The sequence below is a fragment of the Typopeltis vanoorti genome, chromosome 4 (assembly GCF_054136105.1).
Source record: "Typopeltis vanoorti isolate ZY-2024b chromosome 4, IOZ_Tvanoo_1.0, whole genome shotgun sequence".
NCBI classification, from domain to species: Eukaryota; Metazoa; Arthropoda; class Arachnida; order Uropygi; family Thelyphonidae; genus Typopeltis; species Typopeltis vanoorti.
This window is the reverse complement of record NC_143552.1, coordinates 58,692,709-58,715,684: the sequence shown is the minus strand read 5'-3', so window position 1 is coordinate 58,715,684 and position 22,976 is coordinate 58,692,709. Positions and strand designations below refer to the sequence as shown.

At 35.9% G+C, this 22,976-nt stretch overlaps 1 protein-coding gene across 1 annotated transcript in view; it reads right to left on the bottom strand.

Annotated features, from left to right (window-relative positions):
- Positions 1-22,976, bottom strand: part of LOC150107342 (uncharacterized) — a 243,496-nt gene that overhangs the window by 72,984 nt on the left and 147,536 nt on the right. The window contains exons 6-7 of the mRNA XM_090391207.1: positions 9,108-9,185; positions 5,032-5,236 (exon numbers count right to left, since the gene is read on the bottom strand). Coding sequence (XP_090247333.1) covers positions 5,032-5,236; positions 9,108-9,185 — 283 coding nt within the window. The remainder of the gene's footprint in view (positions 1-5,031; positions 5,237-9,107; positions 9,186-22,976) is intronic.

Below are 22,976 nucleotides of genomic sequence, written 5' to 3'. Positions count from 1 at the left end.
ATGGATGTCAATTTAATGTGGCAAAATGTAAGGCTATGCATTTTGGGATGAAAAGATTAGCAGCAGTATACACATTGGTGGAACTGTACTCAAGGAGATTGACGAGGCCATGGACTTGGAAGTGTTAGTGCATAGGGAGTTGAAGTTTAGGGGGCACATCACAAAAGTGGCTAAATCAGCTCATCAAATCACTTGGATGCTGAAGAATACTTTAATGAGCAGAGATAAACAAGTTATTGTTCCTCTGTATCGAGCCTTGATAAGATCCCATCTTGATTACTGTGCCCAGATCTGGTCACCTAGGTTTCTTCTTGATGGGGAGGAGGTTGAGAGGATCCAGAGGCGAATGACCAAGATGATGGCAGGTCTATGGAATGAACCTTATGAAAACAGGTTGAAGATTTGTGGGTTGCAGAAATTGGTTGATAGGCAGAAAAGGGGAGATATGATTGAGACATTCAAATTGCTAAAGGGATTCTATAGGATTAATTCAGAGGATATTTTTGAGATCGGGACTGGTGGTGGGAGAACTAAGGGACACCTATGGAAGCTGGGCAAGAGTGTGGTTAGCAGGGTGTTAGAGCTGGGTTTTTTACTTTTAGAATGATGAGTGGAATAAGCTGCCAGAGTCTGTTGTGGGTGCTATGACAGTGAATGAGTTCAAGGCAAAGTATGATAGATACTGTGTGAATGTCGAATAGTTGTGATAGACATGATGTTTAGGGCCTCCCTCGATGAGTCTAAGGACTCCTTGGAGTCGCCCATAATAATAATAATAATAATAATAATAATAAATTCAATAATTTGTTAATGATATATTCATGTATAGTTTTAAAAACAGCCATTTTATGTCATTTATTTTATACCAAAACATAAAATGTCATTTCTTATGTCTAGAAAATTTGTTTTGCACTATCTAGCAATTTTTACATCTCATAAAACAACACTATTTTTCAAGTGCCTGCCCAATGTTAAAAATGATCCAGCAATTTGTTTGCATTCCCTGTTCCCAATATTTAAGTAGGAAACCCATGACATCCACTTCTTTACATAGGCAACCATATACTCCATCATAGATATCATAATGGACAACAGAATAAGCTAAATTGGTTCACCTTCCTTTCCCTTCTCAGCAAAATTTGATTTACTGATGGTCAGTTCCTTTTCTGTTAGAGACACAGTGAATCACATTATAGAGCATATAACAAAATCTGAAACAACTGCAGTACCAAAAAAATTTCTGGTTGATTTTCATCTTTCCTTAACTAGGAATGTGACAATGATCCAGTAGAAGATATATTCAAAAACACTCAGGAAAAGTAGAGCAAAGAATATGAGAAAAAAAAAAAAAAAAAGAACAGTAGCAGAAGAAAAATTAAAACAGCACCAGTACCATTACTGTGGGGTCTCCTCCACCACCACCAACAGGCTCTGCTCTTAACTTATATGGGAATGAAGCCTCTTTAACTAAACTAAATAAGTGTTTATGAGAAATTTGGTATGAAAATAAGCAATAAAAGATCAAAACTATAAAAAATAAACAGGAATATGAAAAATATCAACTGCATCCTTAATGGAGAACCTGCTGAACAAATAAAATATTTCAGCTATTCAAGGCACAATTTTAGATGTGGATAGCCAATTCAATATATGGAAACATAACATACTAAGTTTGCATATATATATATATATATATATATATATATATATAAACTCTTAATTTAATTAGTTCTGAAGTGAATGCAAAATTAAAAATACCAGTTTAGGTGAATAATGACTGTTGCAAGTAACTAGAAAAGGCTGAGACAATTATGTGTTCATGCACACGCGTGCGTGTGTGAGAGAGAAAGAGAGACACATTAGAGAGTGGTTTATAGATTGGATATTATGGCTAAAGTAACTAAGACTAAGGCCAGAAAACATGCCTGTCAACTGCATGTTTTCTCTGGCAAGGTTTGTTTTGTTGGGTGATAAACTATTCCACTTCTGTATGAAACCAGCTGCCACACATTAATTTGAAGTCAGAGAGAGAGAGAGAGAGAGCCAACTAAATAACTGAACAGTCAGCCTAGACTTATGACAGGGTTTCATTCTGATGATCCCATTGTAAGTCGAAAAAATCGCAAATCAGAAAGCACTGAACCATAAAGCTATGTTAACATGCTTAAATACTAAAATGTGTAGGTCTGTTTTGTTATATTTTTAAATAATTTTACTCTTTGAGTATAGCAAAATAATACAATGTCCAAATTACAACATAATATTACTGGGTACAGCATACTGTACTGTAATAATATAAATTTAGTTTAATCCTTTATCCAAGTGTGAGCAAATAAGTTTGCGCCTGAAAATATCTTCAGGACTGGGGTAAGGTAGTACAACACCGGGCAACTCATAGGTGGACCATTTTTCTGTAAATCCGGAGTAATTTAATAAAAAGGTGGCACACCATTTGGCAACTCCTATAGGCAAAAACGACCTCGCCATTGCTTCAGCCTGATATCTCTACTTCTGGGCCTGGCTCCCACTGAAGAGACCTCAATAAAGGTCGAAACTAGTCTGGGTAGTGGCCCTTCCCTTAATGCATAATATTATAGATATCCACAGGGAAATGTGTTTTGCATTATGGGAGATACTGAGATAGGAGTGATGTTAGCTTGGTCCACCTTTGCTACAAGTTGCCCAGTGTTGTACTACCTTACCCCAGTCCTGAAGATATTTTCAGGCGCAAACTTTGTTTGCTCACACTTGGATAAAGGATTAAACTAAATTTATTATAGTCTAACCAAGTGAAAAAACTTTCAACATGTTCTGTAATAAATAAAGACACATGAGGATACAGTGCTTCTGTGAACTTACCAGTAAAATGATCAGATAGAAATACATGGAGAAAAAATTTCTTCCAAGTTGCTGCTTTATTAATTGGAAAATTCATCAGAAGAAGCAGGGGAGGCTAGGTAATCAGCAACAAATTCTTCAAATTCAGGAAATTCAACAAAACATTCTGAAGATGGTTTGTCAGATGCATAACTTATAAAAGATCTAGGCTGAGCTTTAGAGGATGATGTGACTGTAGGAGTAGGTTCTTTAAAAGTTTGTACATTACATCCAACTTAGTCGGCAGAAATTTCCTTTTCTTTCCCGAATTTCTCTGCAGCAAGTAATTGCAGCTTGCATCATTCTTCTACTTTGCTAAATTTCTCCATGTTGGGATTCACATACTCAAACAACTGAACTGACTTATTAACAGAAGCAAATGCCTCTGCCAAATTTTTTCATTGTAAGCTTTTTTGGGACTTGGCTTCTTCTTCTTTTCTCTTCATCTGAAGTTTTCTGTGCTTCTAGCTCTACAAAGACTTTAAGAGCTTTTCTTCCATACCTCCTAACAATTGTCTGCATCTTCACTGTCAACCTCCAACTCTTTAGGTAGCAGCACGATTTTCACCAATCTCTTAAGGCTTGTCTTTGTTGAATCCTGTGAATATTAACATATATTTTCAGCAGCTTCTTCCATGTATCATTCATACACTCTGCTTTCACCTCACTTGGCGCTGCATCTGCAAGATTATATTACTTCGAAGTCTTTGAGAGTTTTTCTCATCCTTAATAGGAGCAATAGGGCTGCGCACAAATCTTATTTGGTGAGTATATAAATGGGATGGCTGTCCATCATGAATAGCTTAAGTCACATACATTGTAAGCTGAGGACTGACTGACTATATATGAACTAAAAGAGAGACAGAAAATCAGCCAAAACAATAAACTAGCATGTATGAGTAGTGCTAATCTATGATGGTATGGTCACTTAAAAATGGGAATGGTTAGAAGAACAGATATTTGATGCCAGGATGGCAGAAAAATGATCCAGAGGAGAGATTAAGATCACCTAGTAGTACTTCATGAGTGAAATGCAAGATCTGATATTATTGGAAAATAAAATTAATTTGGAAGAAAATTAATGAGAAATGCTAGTAATAATGTAAACAATATAAACTTAATTATATGTACTATCATAGTATGATGTACCCGTGAGGATAGAAAGGAAAATGTTCTTTAACAAGCGTTCTTTGGTCTGAATGCAGAAAAGCAATAATAAGACTATGAGCATAAGTCTTGCAATCTGTTGTATCAACATCGACTACAGGTTTAAATTCATATGCTAAGAATAATTATCAAATGCTGCCATCTCAAATTTGGAAGACTATTTTGATTCCTGCATTACCTATCAGAAGAATCTGAATCTTAACCACAAATGTTTATATAAAAGTTCTAGCAGACTGTATTCATCTTACTCTGTATCAAACTGATATTTCTCAATTTTATTTCAGAACTCTAACTCTATTAACATTAGCATACTTCTCCTCCTTTTAGCACCAATTTTTTTTTGTTTTGTTTTTAGCAAACCTGTAAAGACTTACTTTAACTCCCTCCCCTAATAAATTTAAAGTTACCAGGTATCTGCACCACCTTGGTCTTATTCTTAAGTCATTCTTCATACATATTTGTTCTCTCTAATGAAATGTGTAACACTTATATAAAAGAGCTGAGTTAAATTATTTTATTAATTTCATTATTACTATATGTAATGCTTTACATTTTCTAAAATAGTTTTCATTAGTATCATATTAAGCAACTTGGCTTAACAATACCAAATTAATTATTTACTATCATAAAAACAAAAACTTGTTTGCTAAATGCATTATTATGCAAAAATAAACTTTTTACATAACATAAATATAAGAATTTTCTGAATTAAAACACTTCCCTTTTATTTAGCAATATTTTTGCAAAAAATTAAAAGAAGCAACAAAGTTAACATAAAAATTTCTATAAATCTGTATTGATTACTGTCTACCTGTCTGGTACATGAAGTATCAAAAGATAGCAAAAGACCAATGGTGATACTGAAAAGTTTCTTTGCAAGCACATGCATGTGTAATAAAAATCACCCTACATTAGAAGTTAATTATGTGTTTTTAAATGTATATTAGTTTAAAAATACTGGTTAAAAAATCAAAAAAGAATACAAACTGATATGGTCTTTCTCCAGTATGCCGTCTCATGTGCACCTTTAAACTTTTTTTCTCTGTAAAGCGACCTCCACACTGATTACACTGCCATGGCTTTTCTCCACTGTGTGTCTTCATGTGCCGTTTTAAATTTCCCTTAGTTGAAAACCTTGAGTTGCATTGGTTACAGGAATATGGCTTTTCTCCTGTATGCCTCCTCTGATGAACTACAAGTTGAAAAAATCACATATATACAAATAGTACTACCGTACTGTTATATAAGTCACATCAGTATTTTCCTAAACACAAGCAATAACACCACAGTAACAAAAAACTTACATATAGAAAACATATGGAGAGTAATTGTTTAATCTAAATCTTGGTAGCCATGTTGCTGTGGTAACCAATTCTCAATTTTGACATAATAATTATGCCAAATAATTATTCAGAAGGAGCTGGGATGGGAAGGTGGGGAATACGTGACTCACCTTTGATAAATGGTGAGTCACTCATACATTCCCTCCAGCTCCTTTTACATGATTCAGGGATGTCATGCAAAAGAATATTTCTAAATTCTTCTTACAAGTATGGTAAATGAGATTTCATATCACTCCACGATGATATGAAATATGAAATGATATGAAAGCATTAATTTATAAAGATTGCATTTTAAAAACATTTCATTGTTTGAGTTAATTTACTTGCCTTGGGTGAAGAAATATCAAGATTTTGCCTTATATCATATAGTTATAACAAGTATAAAGACACAAGAAAAATATTCTTATATATTTATTTGCTATAGTTAGCAAGCACCAATTTAACAAATTCACACAATAATGCAAACTACTGAAAAATCCTAACCAAAGTTCAACAGCACAAATACTATTTTAAGTTCTGTACATTTTAAGTAGCCATTAACAGAGTTCAGAAAATTTATATCAGCAACTGCACTTGCAAGCAGATGATATCCAATTTATGACTTCATATTTCACATTTTTTGCAATGCGTCCACTGCAAAAATCCAAGGGCAGAGCCTTCATACCAAAGCCTTACGCGTTGTCAACATGCATTTCTTTATGAATGCCATTTTCAGAATCAAAACGAGCAAACAAGTAGCAAAACACATTATAAATGACAAAAAATTCCAACAAGAACACTACTGAAGTACACTAGTATTCAAACTTGAAAAAATAAAAATGCAGCACAATTTGCGATAAAAAGCCATACCTACACTAATTAAAAACACTTTTTTTTTAGCATAGCTCAAATCTACCGATGTAGTGATAATGCTATGTTGAGAGGATCACTGAAGAGACTAGTTTCGTCCTTTATTAAGGTTTAATCAGTGATTATCTCACAAATGCACTGCATTATGCATGTAGATATTTCATGCAATGGTTTCATGTTTTCCTGCATATTTCAAGTTTGTGCACGAAGATATTTCATGCACAAACTTCAGATGCTTATACATGGATGAAGGTTTAAACAAGAAGACTATTCCTTGGCAAGTATAATTTACTTTGTAACCAAGTGAAAAAACTTTCTACTACTATGATCACTGAGTTTTCTCTCAGGCCACTCAACACAGGATACTAAAAAAACCAACAATTAGAGCAGATTGTTAGATGGCAAATTAATCCTTAGCTAGTATTTTAATTGGCAAACATTAGGGCACTAGCTTGCTGCTATTCAATTGAATGTGTGCCTCTGTGATCATATTGTGATAATTCTAAAAATGTCTCAGTAACTTGGAATGAATATGGTAATAAAATATTTGCTTCTTTTATTTGTAGCACTGTAATAAGCGGTTTAACTTACATAGTAATAAGCAGAGTTCTGATCTTAAACTAATGTGCACCTTTACTATCAACTATTTATTTCAATCTAATACATGCCTTCTCCTGCTAACATTCAATTTTAACTAGAAATTCTTTGTGAATAGTTCTGCTTTGAAAACAGTTCTAAATACACTGGTGTTCAAAACCTAGGGAACACCATTTCTGAAGATTACAACCACAAATTCAGATGAATCAGCTTGCAGCAATTTATATAGCTGATGACTGAGTAGAAAGCAGGTACACATTCAAATTTTTGAATTGCATGCAAAGGGGTCACGCGGTAGCACTCAACAGGATAAAAGTCAAAAGGCTGTGCTAAGCGAATTGTGAAAAAATAAAAAAAATAAAAAACCTCTTTTTGTGAAGGAATAATGTTGCAAACTTGGATGTCTTGTAATGTCTCAAAAACATCATCTAGATGATTTCACATGGGGAAGAATAATTGGAAAATTTGAAGAAGGTCGCAGAATTACTGATATTGCCAGAGAGTTTGGAATCTCACATAGTGTTGTATCCAAGCTCTGGACAGCTTTTCACCAATGGAATGTGTTCTATACATTTGCTAAGAGAACACCCTTGCTCTACCACAGAGCGTGAAGACAGATTTTTGGCTATAACAGCAAAACATAATCGATGCATCATGGCAGGTCAGCTTGCATATCGGCAAACTGTCGCAAGATGTCTATACAACAAGTAGGCCTATACACCTGAAGGCCTGTAGTCTGCATCCCTTTATCCACAGCTCATCATAGAGTACATTTTCAGTGGAACTGTATCCAGTAAAATTGGACAAGACACAATGGGCTAATGTACTCTTTACAGATGAGTCATTTTATTGTCCTCTGATTCTAGATGGCACGTGATTCTGCTATGAAAGTGGTACTATTTTACTATTACAAGAATTTACTTGAAAGGGATAGATATAGTAGTGAAGTCTACTATATCTAGTAGTGACTAGGGTCACGGTGTCAGGAGGCATTATGTTTGATGGATGCACCAAGCTACACGTGCTGGAAAAAGGGGCTATGACTGGTGAACGATATTGTAACGTCATGTTCGACTGTTCCATGGTGCAGTAAAAGAAGAATTAATTTTTATGAATGACAATGCTACACCATTGCTCATGTATGATGTGGTGTAGCATTGCTATGAATGACAATGCTACATCACATCATACACGAGCAGTGGAGATATTTCTGAAGACCGAGGATAGTAAAAACTGAGTGGCTAGCATGCTCCCTGGATCTCAACCCTACAGAACAAGTTTGGGATGCATAAGGAGATACATTGCTGCTCGAAATTCCCTTCCAGAAAACAAATAAGGCCTTATCCTTGCTCTGAAGGAGGAGTGGGCCAGTTTGCTTCAAGAACTGACTCGCTTGCTAAGCATGGTACGACACTGTGAGAGCTGCATCACAGTTCCGGGTGAACATATTCCATACTGAAATGTCTCTTTGCAGATTAATTCTTTAACTACATCTTACAAAATTTGCAATGTTTACCAAAAACATATTACAATTTAATTTGTACGAAATTCATAATACATGTTTTGTGAAATATAAATTATTAGTATATTGGCAATAAATTTATATCCACATTTGGTTGTAGTCATGAAAATTTTTTCATATACAGGTAAAAATGTAGTTTGCCGTTAGGTCTGATAGTCAACTGAAATATCACAATTAAGTTTAATAAATTTCTTTTGACATGCCATCAGATTTGGTATTTTAAGTGCATAAGCAGTGGCACACTGTTTCTTCTTTCAAAACAGAGGATTAGTCTATATCCTGTCTGTTTTCTAAGGGCAGAAAAAAAGTTAAAGATTTCGGAGGAAAAACACTGTCACCTCCAAATGAGAACCAACTATTTTTGCTTTCTTTTATGTTTCTGTTCCTTGATAATGTTAATGGTAGACTGACAAAACACTGGTTGTATTGATTACCTGATTATGACATTAGTTATCATTTAGGATGATTACACTGACTTAATTTATGGATAAATCATGAGTAATAAGCATAAAAATGTATGAAGCTATGAAAGTTTATTTAAACAGGTGTTGAATTTCTGAACAATTCAGAAATTCAACACCTGTTTAAATAAACTTTCATGGCTTCATACATTTTTATGATGTATGAAGTTGGGGAGAGAAAAAAGTGTGATAATTTGGTTTTTGTGAGTAGTAGTAGTAGTATAATAATTGCAGAAATTCAAAAATTTATAATAAAATTAATGATAAAGAGTGATCAACCATACACCCTACCTATTAAATTTCCTTTTGTAGAAAAGTGTGCACTACATTCTGTACATGTATAGGGCTTTGTATGTATCCACCTATGACCTGCAATTTCAAATAAAATATTCAATTCAATGAAAAGATATATTATTATGCATTTATAAAAAAATATTTGGAATATATTAAAAAGTTATAAGTTAATTCAAAAAAAGCATCCACAAAATTTTATTTATGTATTTTTTTAAATTTGTTCCAATTATTGAATGTGCACACAACTATAAACGTATAAAACCTCAGTCTTCTTTAAGTAAGATACACAGCTATTGCTAAAGTAAATGTCCTACTGAAACAGTCACATTAAAACGAGACTGTTAACTATGTTTATTAGGGGAGGGGAAAAAAGTGTGATAATTTGGTTTTTGTGAGTAGTAGTATAATAATTGCAGAAATTGAAAGATTTATAATAAAGTGCAAGTATTAATGATAAAGAGTGATCAACCATCCATATCAGCATACTTATTCCTGACAAGATGCAATGATTAACTGATAAAGTGGCAAACAAATCGCAAAACACTCATAACTACCTATGAATCCAGGCATGACAGGTTTTGATTCTATACAGTTTATGCTAGATGAATTATTTATTTATTCTTTCTTTTAGGGTTACACGGTGATCAGCACTCATATTTGTAGATTTAGGGACTCAAAAACACGTGTTGAACAGATTATTTTATTAATTACAAATAAAATAAAACTTGACGTTTCGACCTCTATATCGAGGTCATCATCGGAAGAATACAACTGTATGCAGAACCAAGCTACATGCTCATGCTTTCTATACCAGTAAACTAAATCTACGTAGTTAATAAATCTTTTTTCTAGCCTGACCTCTAGTGATAGAAAAGAAAAACAAATGGAAAAAAAAATAATAAAATAAAAAAAATTAAATAAAATAATAATAATATATATATAAAATAAAAAAATAAAAATAAATAAAAAAAAATATATATATATATATATTATAAATAGATAAATGCAACTACAATAAACTGTTAGAGTCCTCCTGTATTAATATTCTGGATAGTTACAAAATGATTTCTTTCAGTTGCTATTGAATGTTCTAAACACTTCACCAAGTCACCAGGTTGTCTTCTTGTAGTGGGAATTTTTCTAATGCTAGTTTAGGATGTTATATAGGTTGTAGATGGGTCCCTCCACATTCTTGAAATGGTGAGGCCATCATTTTTGTTGAGATTTGGGTTGTGTTTGAGCATTTCACAAGACTCTTTAAATTTTCTCTCAAACCAGGTTTTGGTGCGGTGTAGGGACTTGGTATTTTTCCAGTCAATTCTATGGTATGTTTGGAGTGCATGGTCAGAAAGGCCTGTTTTACCAAAGTGGAGGTATTTAATGTGTCGTTTGTGTTCGTCTTGTCTGATTGGGATAGTTCGCCCTGTTTTCCCCTATGGTATGTTACATGTGCAGTGTATTTTGTATACCCCTGGGTGTGGAAGAGGATCTTTAGAGGAACTGAGTAGGTGTCTTAGCTTATTTGGGTGTTTAAAGGTGGTTTTAATTTTGTATTTGCAAAGTGTTCTGTCTATTTTTTCAGAAATGCCTCTAACATAAGGAATGGCAATAGCATTCTTGAAATCTTTTTTGTTCTTACTGGTGTCTTTATGGAGGATCTTGTGAATAGTTTTTTTATTGTATCCATTTTTGATAAATGTTTGGTTGATGATTTTGTATTCTTGGTTTAGAGCCTGTTCATTTGAACAGATAGTTAGGGCTCTGTGTTTAAGGATGCTTATGACACCTAATTTTTGTGTTGGGTGGTGGTAAGAATTTTTGTGTATGTATTGGCCTGTGTGTGTAGGTTTGCAGTAAACTGAGAAGGAGAGACAGCCAGAGGGAAGACGTGTGACAAGTGTGTCTAGGAAAGGAAGAGAGTCTTTTTTTTTTTTTCTCCCCCATTTCAATGGTGAATTGGATACGTTTGTGTTGTTTGTTTAGGTGGCTAAGGAATGTATTTAGAGCTTCGCGGCCGTGGGACCAAATGGCGAAAATATCGTCGACATATCTGAGCCAGATTTTGGGCTTTAGACATGCTGTCTCTAGAGCCCGTTGCTCAAAGTCTTCCATATAAAAGTTAGCTATTGGGGGAGAAAGTGGTGAGCCCATGGCTTGGAAAAATACCAAGTCCCTACACCGCACCAAAACCTGGTTTGAGAGAAAATTTAAAGAGTCTTGTGAAATGCTCAAACACAACCCAAATCTCAACAAAAATGATGGCCTCACCATTTCAAGAATGTGGAGGGACCCATCTACAACCTATATAACATCCTAAACTAGCATTAGAAAAATTCCCACTACAAGAAGACAACCTGGTGACTTGATGAAGTGTTTAGAACATTCAATAGCAACTGAAAGAATTCATTTTGTAACTATCCAGAATATTAATACAGGAGGACTCTTAACAGTTTATTGTAGTTGCATTTATCTATTTATAATATATATATATATATATATATATTTTTTTTTTTTTTTTTTTTTATATATATATATTATTATTATTTTATTTATTTTTTTTTTTTTTATTTTTTTTTCCATTTGTTTTTCTTTTCTATCACTAGAGGTCAGGCTAGAAAAAAGATTTATTAACTACGTAGATTTAGTTTACTGGTATAGAAAGCATGAGCATGTAGCTTGGTTCTGCATACAGTTGTATTCTTCCGATGATGCCCTCGATATAGAGGTCGAAACGTCAAGTTTTATTTTATTTGTAATTAATAAAATAATCTGTTCAACATGTGTGTTTTTGAGTCCCTAAATCTACAAATATTATTTATTTATTATTATTTTTTTTTTTTGTGCTTGTCTAAGAAAAACACAATTTAGCCATCTTCATTCAGAACCAATATCAGATGGGGAAAATGACATCAACCAGATATCCATCATAAAAAGCATAAGAAATATCCTATCAAAAACATATCCAAATTGCAACCTTTAGAAGAAAATGTTTTTACATGCCAATGCTCATACTCATATTGTGAAAACTTACCCCATAAGATTATCACAAACTTGAGCTACTCAAAAGTGATTCAAAACTTAGCCAGCCTGGCTGGCCGAGTGGTTAGCGTGTCCGCTCTCCAGTCAAGAGGCTATGGGTTCGAATCCCACCGTGGGCATGGATGTTTGTGATTGTTTGTGGAAATACTAGTGGTGGTGGTCGGCGATAGATGGTATTGGTGTAGTTGCAGTCAGTTGGTGGATTGTAAGTGGTGGAAGCAGAGTTGTAGAGTAGATGCCCTCCCTCGATGAGTCTTTCAACTCCTTGGAGGTGACAAATAATAACAACTTTCTCAACGTTGAACCACCAACTATCAGCAAATAAATCTAACTTCATAAAGACCAATAGCAGCAGACTTGCTTTTTATCTAAATGGAAGCAGTGACTTTTGGTCCCTCACAAAGTGCAGGTGAGCAGAAATTTGTCCCAACAGACAAATTTCTGCTCACCTGTACTTCTACCTCTCTCTCTCTCTCTCTCATCTAGATGGCACCACTGTTACAGCACCCAAGGATAAAACTGACCTCCTAGCATCACTCTTTTCCTCTAACTCCTGCACAGATGACGAAGGCAAATCACCTCCTTCCATGCCAGCAACTGAGCACCATATGCCTCCTGTTATTTTTTGGCAAAAAGACATAAGAAGAATATCACACAACCTGGACACCCGAATGTTGTGCTCCAGGGCTAACACCTGTTCTCTATTGTCTCTTCAATCTTCTATACTCAGCTGGCATCTATCCCAACACAAGGAAACATGCATATATTCAACATATTACAAAAAAAGGGAGACAAAATTCTACCATCCAACTACTGATCAATTGTTATCACCTCAGATCCTCTCCAAAATAATGGAGAGGTAGTGAGCTTCTTCATTATAAAGAAGTTCACCAGTATGGATTCTGCCAATCAAGACACAACTATCTCTTAGCCTACATCACCCACCACTAGACATGTGCCATGGAAAGGTTCAGCAAAATATGTGCTGTTGCCTTTGACATTTCCAGGGCTTTCGATCATGTTTGAGGCACACTTTGCAAATTGCCTTCCTTCAGTCTACCTGTCACCCTCTGTAACTAGATAGCCAACTTTCTCTCTGGTCATTCACTACATGTCATGGTGGAAGGCACTCTGTTTTCAAGCTTAGCTAGCAATGCAGGAATGCCTCAGGGCTCAGTTCCATCACCTATTCTCTTTCTCTTATACTCTCAAAAACCACCAATCCTATCCATAGTTTTGCTGATGACAGCATACTCTAATCATCCTACACCTTGGACAAACCACGTAGTTCCCAGACATTCATCCCTTACATCAAGATCATCTGCAACCAGTGCCTTTAAACAACACTGATTTCCATACCATCCTTTAGTGGGGCAGGGATAACCATGGTTACCTTCAATGCTGCCAAAATACAGTCCTGCCTTTTCTCTTGCAAAAGGGACCTCAGCTCACCTTCTCTTACCCTTAGTAATACACACATCACCAGAAAAAGATCAGATCTCTCTTTCCTTGAAATGACATTTAATTCCAGCCTCTCCTGGCACAAACACATCACATTAATAGCCCTCTAAAAACTAGGCATTCTTTTCCACTGAAAGATATTTTACATCCACCGATCTTTAGAATACTGCTCACAAATTTGGGGGTGATGCACCTAAAACCTCTCCTAAAAATTCTTGATGCTGTCTGGAGGAGAGCAATTCAGCTCAAGATGACTCCTCCTTCACAGGCTCACTTCAATCTCTATTTCATGGACAGAATACTTCAGCTCTCTCTCTTCTACAGGTATTTCCATGGTCACTGCTCCACTGAACTAGCAAACATTATTCCTCCATTTCCATCTACTTCTGTTCTCTAGAACAGCCATCCTTATAATGTGTTTTCCAACAACTTCAATCCCCAGCTCTTTAAGCATAAAGTCAATAGATTTCTTCTTTCTCAATACTTATCTGTACCTCACAAACTGATGTGCTATAGGTTCTTGTGCCTCGCATGTGTGGGATAAAAAACATCATCTATCTATTATCAATGAAAACTTAAGAAAAAAATTATGAGTCTGGAGGATTAGTTTTTTTCTGTTTAAATCTTATCATCAAAAAGAATATTAGATATATTTCATGGTCTTCAAAATTAATTTACCAGTCTGACTAAATGTTTTGTCAAACATTTAATATTTTCCTCCATGCATGTAACTAATCCTTGTTCTTGAGATTATTTCATTACCTGTTCTTCACTGACTGTGTATTGTTAAAGTGGTTCTGATAATGCTAGCATGAGATGGCAAAAGGTTAGCTTGTAAATAATTTATTTATTTGCATTTCAGTTTCAAGTAGTTTTTTGTCCTGGAAACTTCAACAAATCACAGCAACAGCTATGGAAATATCACAATGGATTATGGCAATAATGAGGAGGACCTTGATATATAAGAAGTCAAGAGGTTATGATTCCACTATATAAGTCCTGGATGAGGTCACACATAAATTACTAGGCAAAGATCTGATCACCTAGATTTCAAGGCCCAGAAAATATTGACTAAAGAGGGTCTCATGAATGCTGGGTATGAAGACAGAATTAAGGAAATGCCACTTGCAGAGTCTCATGAATAGGAGTAATAGGAGAGGTGAGATGATTGAGACATAAATAAGTTGGTAAGAGTTGTTATCAATTAAATGTGGAAGAAATTTTTCATAGAATCAGGCTAGACAGGAACAAGAGGCAATTCCTGGATGTTGTATAAGGAGGGCATAAACTGTGGAATAAGAAGCAGCAAGTTTTTTTGTGTGGTGGCATGTATTGCCTGAAAGAGTAGTGAGTGCAGAAACATCAAATGAGTTAAAGGTATGATTTCATAGCTGTTTGGGGGACAGTAAGACCTCCAATGATGAATCTTTTGATTTTACAGATATGTGATAATGATAATAATTTCTTACCAAAGACAATTTATTATTATTAATATGATTATACAGTACTTCAATGGAGTCTGGAGAATCATCGTGGGCAATTGAAACCAATTTTTATACACATAAAAACTATCATATCTCTCCTTAAACTTGTTCAATGAAAGGACACTAATGCTTATCTGTACCTTGACTAATTCTGGCATTCAATTCTACTCATTCACCACTCTCCATGCAAAAAAAAAATTTAGTCCACACACCCTTACTAACCACACTCTCACACAACTTCCACAGATAACCCCTAGTTCTCTATATATATGAAGGTGATCCATGGACAGATAGATACTGATGGATAGAGAGATAAGTGGTATATCGAACAGAATCTAGGAAAATGCAGGTGACTAGTGGTATGCCACAAGGTTTTGTGCTAGGACCATTACTGTTTGATTTGTACATAAATTATATAGGAAGTAATCTGAAGGGAAATACTCAGTTATTTGATTATGCAAAACAGGGAAATAGTTAATCAGAGTGTTGAGGAGAGCCTAAAGGATGATTTAAATGGGTGTCAGTTTAATGGAGAGATATGTAAAGTTATGCATTTTGGGATAAACAGATTACAAGTTGTGTACAGCACTGATGGATCTGCACTCCAGGAAATAGATAAAACTAGAGATTTTTTTTGGGCGGGGGAGGGGGGGGGTTGAAATTTAAAGGGCATATTGGTAAGGTTGCCAAACACACTAATAAGTAGAGAAAAAGCAGATGTATTCCTCTTTATAAAGTCTTAATACATCCCTATTTGGATTACTGTGCTCAGGTGTGGTCATCTGGATTTCTTGGAGATGAGGAAGCAGTAGAGAAGATCCAGAAGCAAGTGACCAAGATGATGAGTGGTTGGTGGAATGTCCCCATGAGGACAGATTGCAGGTTTGTGAGCAGATGTTGGCTGACAGGCAAAAAAAGATGGGGTATGATAGAAACATTAAGTTACATAAAGGATTTATACAATTAATGCAGGGGGAAGTGTTTCAGCACATGCTACAGGAGACAAAACAAGGTCATCCCTGGAAGTTGAATAAAGGGTGTGGTTAATAGGGCTGTGAGGACTAGATTTTTTGCTTGGAGAGTTGTAAATGTGTGAAATGGATTGCCAGAGTCAGTTGTGAGTGCTCTGTCTGTTGATGAGCTCAAGGAGAGGTATGATAATTCTTGTAGATAAACTTGCACGTTGGTTATACATGGTTTTAAATTTTTCAGGAAATAATAACTTATACTAAAATATTAATTAAAAACTTCAATCAAAACCTCTCACTCCAACACACTGACATAATGGTCAGTTTTGATGTCTCCTCCTTATTCACAAATCTCCCACTCAAAGATACCTTAGATCTCATCCAAGCCAAATTTCCTCCCAATATCTCAGCCCTATTTCAGTTCACCATGAACTCAGGCTATTTCGTTTGGCAAGGAAAATTCTACAAACAGATAGAGGGGACAGCCATGGGTTCTCCCCTATCTCCACCCCTGGTCAACTTCTTTATAGAGACTTTTGAAGAAAAAGCGTTAAACTCAGCCCCACAAAAACCCAGTTTGGCTATGCTACATGGATAATGTGTTCACTATTTGACCACATGGCTTGGATACACTCCACAACTTCTTAACACACTTAAATAATCAACACCCAGAATCCAGTTCACCTTGGAAAAGGAAAACAGCAACAGTCTCCCTTTCCTAGACACAGATTACATGCCAGCCCGATGGATCCCTAGCTTTCCTAAAAATCATCCTAACCACAGAAACTGGAAGAAAGCCACTTTACTACACTGCAGCAAATATAAGTATGAAAGATTATTCCTGGAATCAGCCTCAGCTCTAAAAAAAACTTCCCAAACCTCAACAAATTTGGATGCATGAGACTGCGACAAATTTGGGAAACTTGCATCCTAAGAACATCAGTCCAACAGTCGAGACAACCCAATTCAGCCTGCTAAAGAGCACCTTTAGGACTCCAGGACGAACTTCAGTTGCCTTCTTCAGCCTCAATTGCTCATTATTAGTGCCTGCATGCATATATCATAGTTTTGTGATCCATCTTCTGAGATGGCAATGTAACATTGCCGAAATATAGGAATGTATTGATTTTAATTAATATTTTAGTATATGTTGTCATTTCCCAAAAAATTTAAAGCCAAGAGGTATGATAGATTGTGTGGATAGACTAAGTCTCCTGTGATGTCTTCGGACTCCATGGAGGTGAATGTATAATAATAATAGGTCTGTAATTAGCTACTTCTGTCGTGTATCCACCTTTATGTAATGAAACTATCTTACCCTCTCCCTCCTCCCCTTGGAACTTGCCAGAGCTGAGACTTAGACTGAATAACTTCATCAGAGGCAATGCCAATTCTCTTGCACATTCACATAGTACATGAGCTGACACCACTCAATCCCACTGCTGTATCCGCACTGATATTTTTCAATATGCAAGTGAAGAATGACCTTCACTCACCAGTTCTTTGTCTAGTTTCCTTTGGCAGTACAAGAGTGCCAAATGAGATGAATTCTGTAATTTCTATTGCTCCTTTCCATGGTCCAAATACTGATCTTCAGTTCTCCTGATCCAACAGAAATCATCCTAACAGGAATAAAGGCCTTCAACACTTTATTCCACCCCAAATTCACAGCCATCATCCAAACCTTGGTTCTCAAAAATTGTGGCAATGCAGTAACAGAAAAACCCTCTACATACCATGAATGGTCCAGGACCAAAACTCCAGCTGCTGACTCTGCCTATACTTGCAGCTCACAACAGCTGTAAAATAATCATTACTAAATCCAAATCAGACTTTGAAAGGACCAAATGCTGCAAATTCGCCTCCTGACCAAATGGCAGTCACTCTTTTCAGTCCCTTGACAAAGCCATTGGAATGCAACTTTTGCCCATCCACACTTCCACCACTCACACATCCTGATTGTACCAGCAGGATGTGTCACCTCACCTAAAGACAAGGCTAACTTACTGGCATCACTCATCTCTTCCAATTCCTGCACTGATAACCTGGACAAGTTCCTTCCACTCCATCAAGAAATGTTCTCTCTCCATGTATGTCACCCACAGTCTTCTGCCAGAAAGAAATTTGAAGAATCCTGAATAACTTGAACACATTCAAGGCATTTGGTCCCAATGGTATCCCACCTATTTTGTTAAAAACTTGTGCTCCAAAATAAATGCCTATCCTTTATTGCCTTTTCAATAAATCCTATTCAACTAGCATCTACCCTACAGCATGGAAATAGGATCACATCCAGCCCATTCCAAAGAAAGGTGATAAATGTCAACCAACACACTACTGTCCAATTATTCTCACCCCTGTTCTCTCTAAAGTTATGGAGAAGGTCATCAACAACCAACTCTGGAATTACCTAGAGACTTACTAACCAATCAGTGACCAGCAATATGGATTCCACCACTCATTATCTACAAGCCAATCTTCAAGCTTTTACTACCCTTCCCTTGACTCAAGCCATGGAAAAATTTGGAGAAACTCACATAGTTGCTCTCAATATTTCAAAAGCATTTGATTGGGTTTGGAATAGGGTCTACTTAGCAAACAGTCACCCTATGGTCTGCTTTCCACACTCTGCAACTGGATTGTCAACTTCCTCATTGATTGCTCACTATATGTCATGATTTTCTCTCCTTGGATTTCCCCACTAATGCAGGAGTATCAAAGAGTTCTGTTTTTTTCACCTACCCTCTTCCTCCTGTGCATAAATGATCTACTCTCACTGACTTCCAATCCTATCCATAGCTTTGCTGATGACATCCACTCCATTCCTCCTCCTCATGTGACAAACCTTGTAGTGTGCTCATGTATTAGAATCCTCAAGATCCACAAACCAATGTCTTGAACTCCAATCTTCTAGCTGTATCTCAATGGAGTAACGATAAGCTTGTAGTTTTCAATGCCACCAAAACTCAGTCCTGTCTGATTTTGTGCAAGAAAGAGCTTGCATCATTCTCCCTTACTTTACTGGCACAAAAACACATTTCAACCATAGCTTCTGCAGCTGCCAAAAAAAACTTGGTGTACTTTTTTGTAAGAGATGCCACTTCACACCTCCAACAGCTGCTAACTCTATACAAGTCCCAAACCTCACTCTCCATGGAATACTGCTTTCATATTTGGGGTGGTGCATCAAAATCCCCCCCCCCCATTCTCTCTCTCTAAGATTACTCAGTTCTATCCATAAGAGGGCAGTTAATTAATAATCCCTCTCTATCCACTTCGATCCCTCTACAGACATTCAGTTCCTGCCTTGTGTCTCTTCTACAGATACTTTCATGCTCTGCTCAACTGGCCAGTAATATTCGTCTACTTACCTCCAAAATTATTAGAACAATAACTACTCTTAACCAACACCCTTTTACAATCCCTCTTGAAACTCACTGAACCAACTTCATTGCCTCCTCTTTCATTTCATCTACTTCTGTTCTTTAGAGCAGGCCTCCCCATTCTGTCTTCACCAAAGAATACAACCTTCAGTCATTCAAAAAAAAAAAAAAAATAGTAAACAGAGATTCCTCCTCCTTCCTTCTTATCCTCTTGCCACACGGTACTAATCTGCTATAAGTCTTGTGACCTTTCGTGTGTGGGTCATATATATAAAAAATGAAATACTAGTCACCCCCTTCTTGCTTGCACTTTCTACTGCTCAAAAGTGTGCTGATAAGCATTTCTTTATATTTCCTCCACATTGTTTTCTTTTTTTTGCAGCTCTTGCTTTATATATTTACTCATTCACGTAATCCCACTTGGTCTTTCCTCCTGACCTTGAATTGTAGTCTGACACTGCTTCTCTCAAACAATCCCTGACCACTTCCCATGTACTACTGACATTCTTTCCTTGTAGCTTCTGGCTATCTCATGTTGAAAGAAAAAATACAGAAAGAGCTGGATGTGGCTGCTATGAATCCCCCCCCCTCCACTCCCGGTCATTAGCCAATTTCTACGTGGAACATTTTGAAAACCAAGTCACTCAACACAGCACTTAAACCAATAGTTTGGCTGCACAAAACGTTGATGAGGTGTTTGCTATTTGGCTTTATGGCCCAGACACAGTGGAAACATTTGTAACACATCTTAATAACCAACATCCTAAAATAAATTTCACAACAAAAAATAAAGTAACTGCCTTCACTTTCTAGATACAACAGTGACAATTTCCAAATGGAAATTTCCAATTATCTCATCAGATAATTTCCAATTATCTTTAAGATTGTCTTATTAGATAGAAGTCACTAAAGAATAGACTCAGAAAGACTATTTCCAAATGGAAATTTCCAATTATCTCATCAGATAATTTCCAATTATCTTTTAGATTATCTTATTAGATAGAAGTCACTAAAGAATAGACTCAGAGAGACTATTTTTGGAATCAGCATTGGCTATGAAACACTCCCCTAACCTCAACAAGCATGGTTGCATTACTTTGCCAAAGATCTGGGAGACAGTCATTCTAAGACCAGGCAGCGTAGCTTCTCCAAATTAACTTTAGAGATATCTGGCCCATAGCATCAGTATGTTGGGTAGATGAGCTGAGCAGAAAAGATGTTGAAAATGCATGGAAACTCACAAGGCAGTATCTGACAAAAGCAATGTATGACTGCATAACTGAGGGTTCTTGTCTTGTCAGATGTCATCTCCTTCCTGGAGGTTGACTACCATGAGCTTCCACCATGCGCAGTTTTGTGCTTCTCTTTTGCATTCTTCATAGGACAAAAAAGGTCCAGTGCTTAATATTTCCCATCCAATCTGTTCTTTGTCTTCCTCTTCTTTTTTTCCCTTGTATCATTCCTACTATAAGTGTTTTATTGTAGGGATTCATGCCTTAGTATGTGACCAAGGTAGGTGATTTTCCTTTTCTTAATGGTTTTTAACAGAGTCCTATCTTCTCCAATCATCTCTAATATTTCTAAATTAGTTTTTTTGGCAATCCATGGGACTCTAAGAATTCTTCTGAGGATCAACATCTCAAAGACTTTTAGTTTATTTTCACAATATTTTGATATTGTCCAGGTTTCTGCTCCATATAACAGTGTTGACCATACGTAGCATTTGGACATCCTAATTCTTGTTTTTGTATGATTTTCCCTTGAGGTCAGAATGTTTTTCATGCTAATGAAGATTGATCTAGCAATTTCTATTCTTCTTAATATTTCCTTATCACACTTTCCATTCTCTGTAATTAGTTGACCCAAATATATATAGCTCTCTTATTGATCTAAAGTATTTCCTCTAATCTTAATATTTATATTGGGTATTTTCTCTTTTTCCCTTGTTACCAGCATGGTTTTGGGTTTTTTGAAGTCGAAATTAAGTCCATATTTTTCATTTAGCTTCAGCGTCTCTTCTAGTAGGTTTTGAAGATCTTTTTCATTTTCAGCTAGCAGTATTGTATCACCTGCATATCTTGAGTTGTTTATATTCCTGCTTCCTATGCTCACTCCTTTAAATTTTTCTAATTGCTGAAAGATATTTTCAGTACAGAGGTGAAACAATATATGAGAAAGTATACAGCCTTGTCTGACACCCTTCTTTACTGGTAATTCCTCCGAGATTTCTCCTGATATTTTTATTGAGGCAGTTTGCTTCCAATATAGATTTATCAGTAATCTGGTATCTTTACCATCTACTCCTAAATTTCTGATGCATTTGATTAGTTGTTCATGTTGTATATTGTCAAAGGCCTTTGTGTAGTCAATAAAACATAAGTAGACTTCTTTCTGCTTCTCCAGATATCTTTCTATAATAGTTCTAATGTGAAGAGTCCTTCTCTAGTTCCTTTATTTTCCTGGAAACCAGATTGTGTTTCATTAATTTCCATTTTGATTTTATGTTTATTTCTTTCTAGGATGATATATAACATAACTTTTGCTATCTGACTGATTAGACTGATAGCTCTGTATTCTTCACATTTGATTGTCTTCGATTTTTTAGGTATTGGTAGGAACGTTGAGTGCTTAAAATCTTTTAGCAAGTGTCCAGTTTCATATATTTTGTTACATATGTCAGTCAGTGATCTTGTAGCCTTATCATCTAAAGCCTTTAGATATTCTGCCATAATTCCATCCGTTCCTGGAGCTTTCCTAGTTTCAGTTTCCTAATGGCATTTGTTACTTCCCAGGTAAGAATAGTAGGCCCCTCCAAATCTTCTTGCATTGGCTTATCTATTCTACCATGATTGTAGAGTTCCTTTGAATACTCTACCCATCTATCCCTTATTTTGTCTTTCTCCATTAGGATGTTTCTACTAATGGTATCTTCAATGCAATGAGAGCCAACCCTTTTGCAAGATTTGCTAGTTAGCTCCCTAACTTTTTCATGAAGTTCTCTGGATTTGTGTTTTTTTGTCCAGAAGTTCAATTTCCTTGCATTTGTTGTTTTGAGTCATAGTTCTTTTGCAATCCTACATTCCTTCCCGATCTCCTTGTTTAAGTTCTTGTATTCAGGACGATTTTTGTGTTTCTTTCTTTCCTCCATCATTTTCAGTATCTTGTCATTCATCCAGGGTTTACTCATCTTCTTCTCAAATTTGGGAATTGTTTTTTTACTGCCTTTTTTATGCCCTCTTTAAATTTCTGCCATCTATATCCTCCATCTCATCTTTAGGGTAAGGATATATTTGGTGGAATTAGGAACATTAACAGCAGTGGATTGTGTTAGTGTGCCAGTTCCTTTAAAAATTTATCATGTATTTCTTGATTTTTAAGGAAGCCAAGATCATATTTTTCTATGTTTATAGGTTTCATTGTTTTATTGCTACTTTAATGATCACAGGGTTGTGGTCTGATCCAATATCAGCCTCTGGGCATGTTTTGGCTTGTAAGATGTTATTCCAGAATCTTTTTTTAATCATTATATAT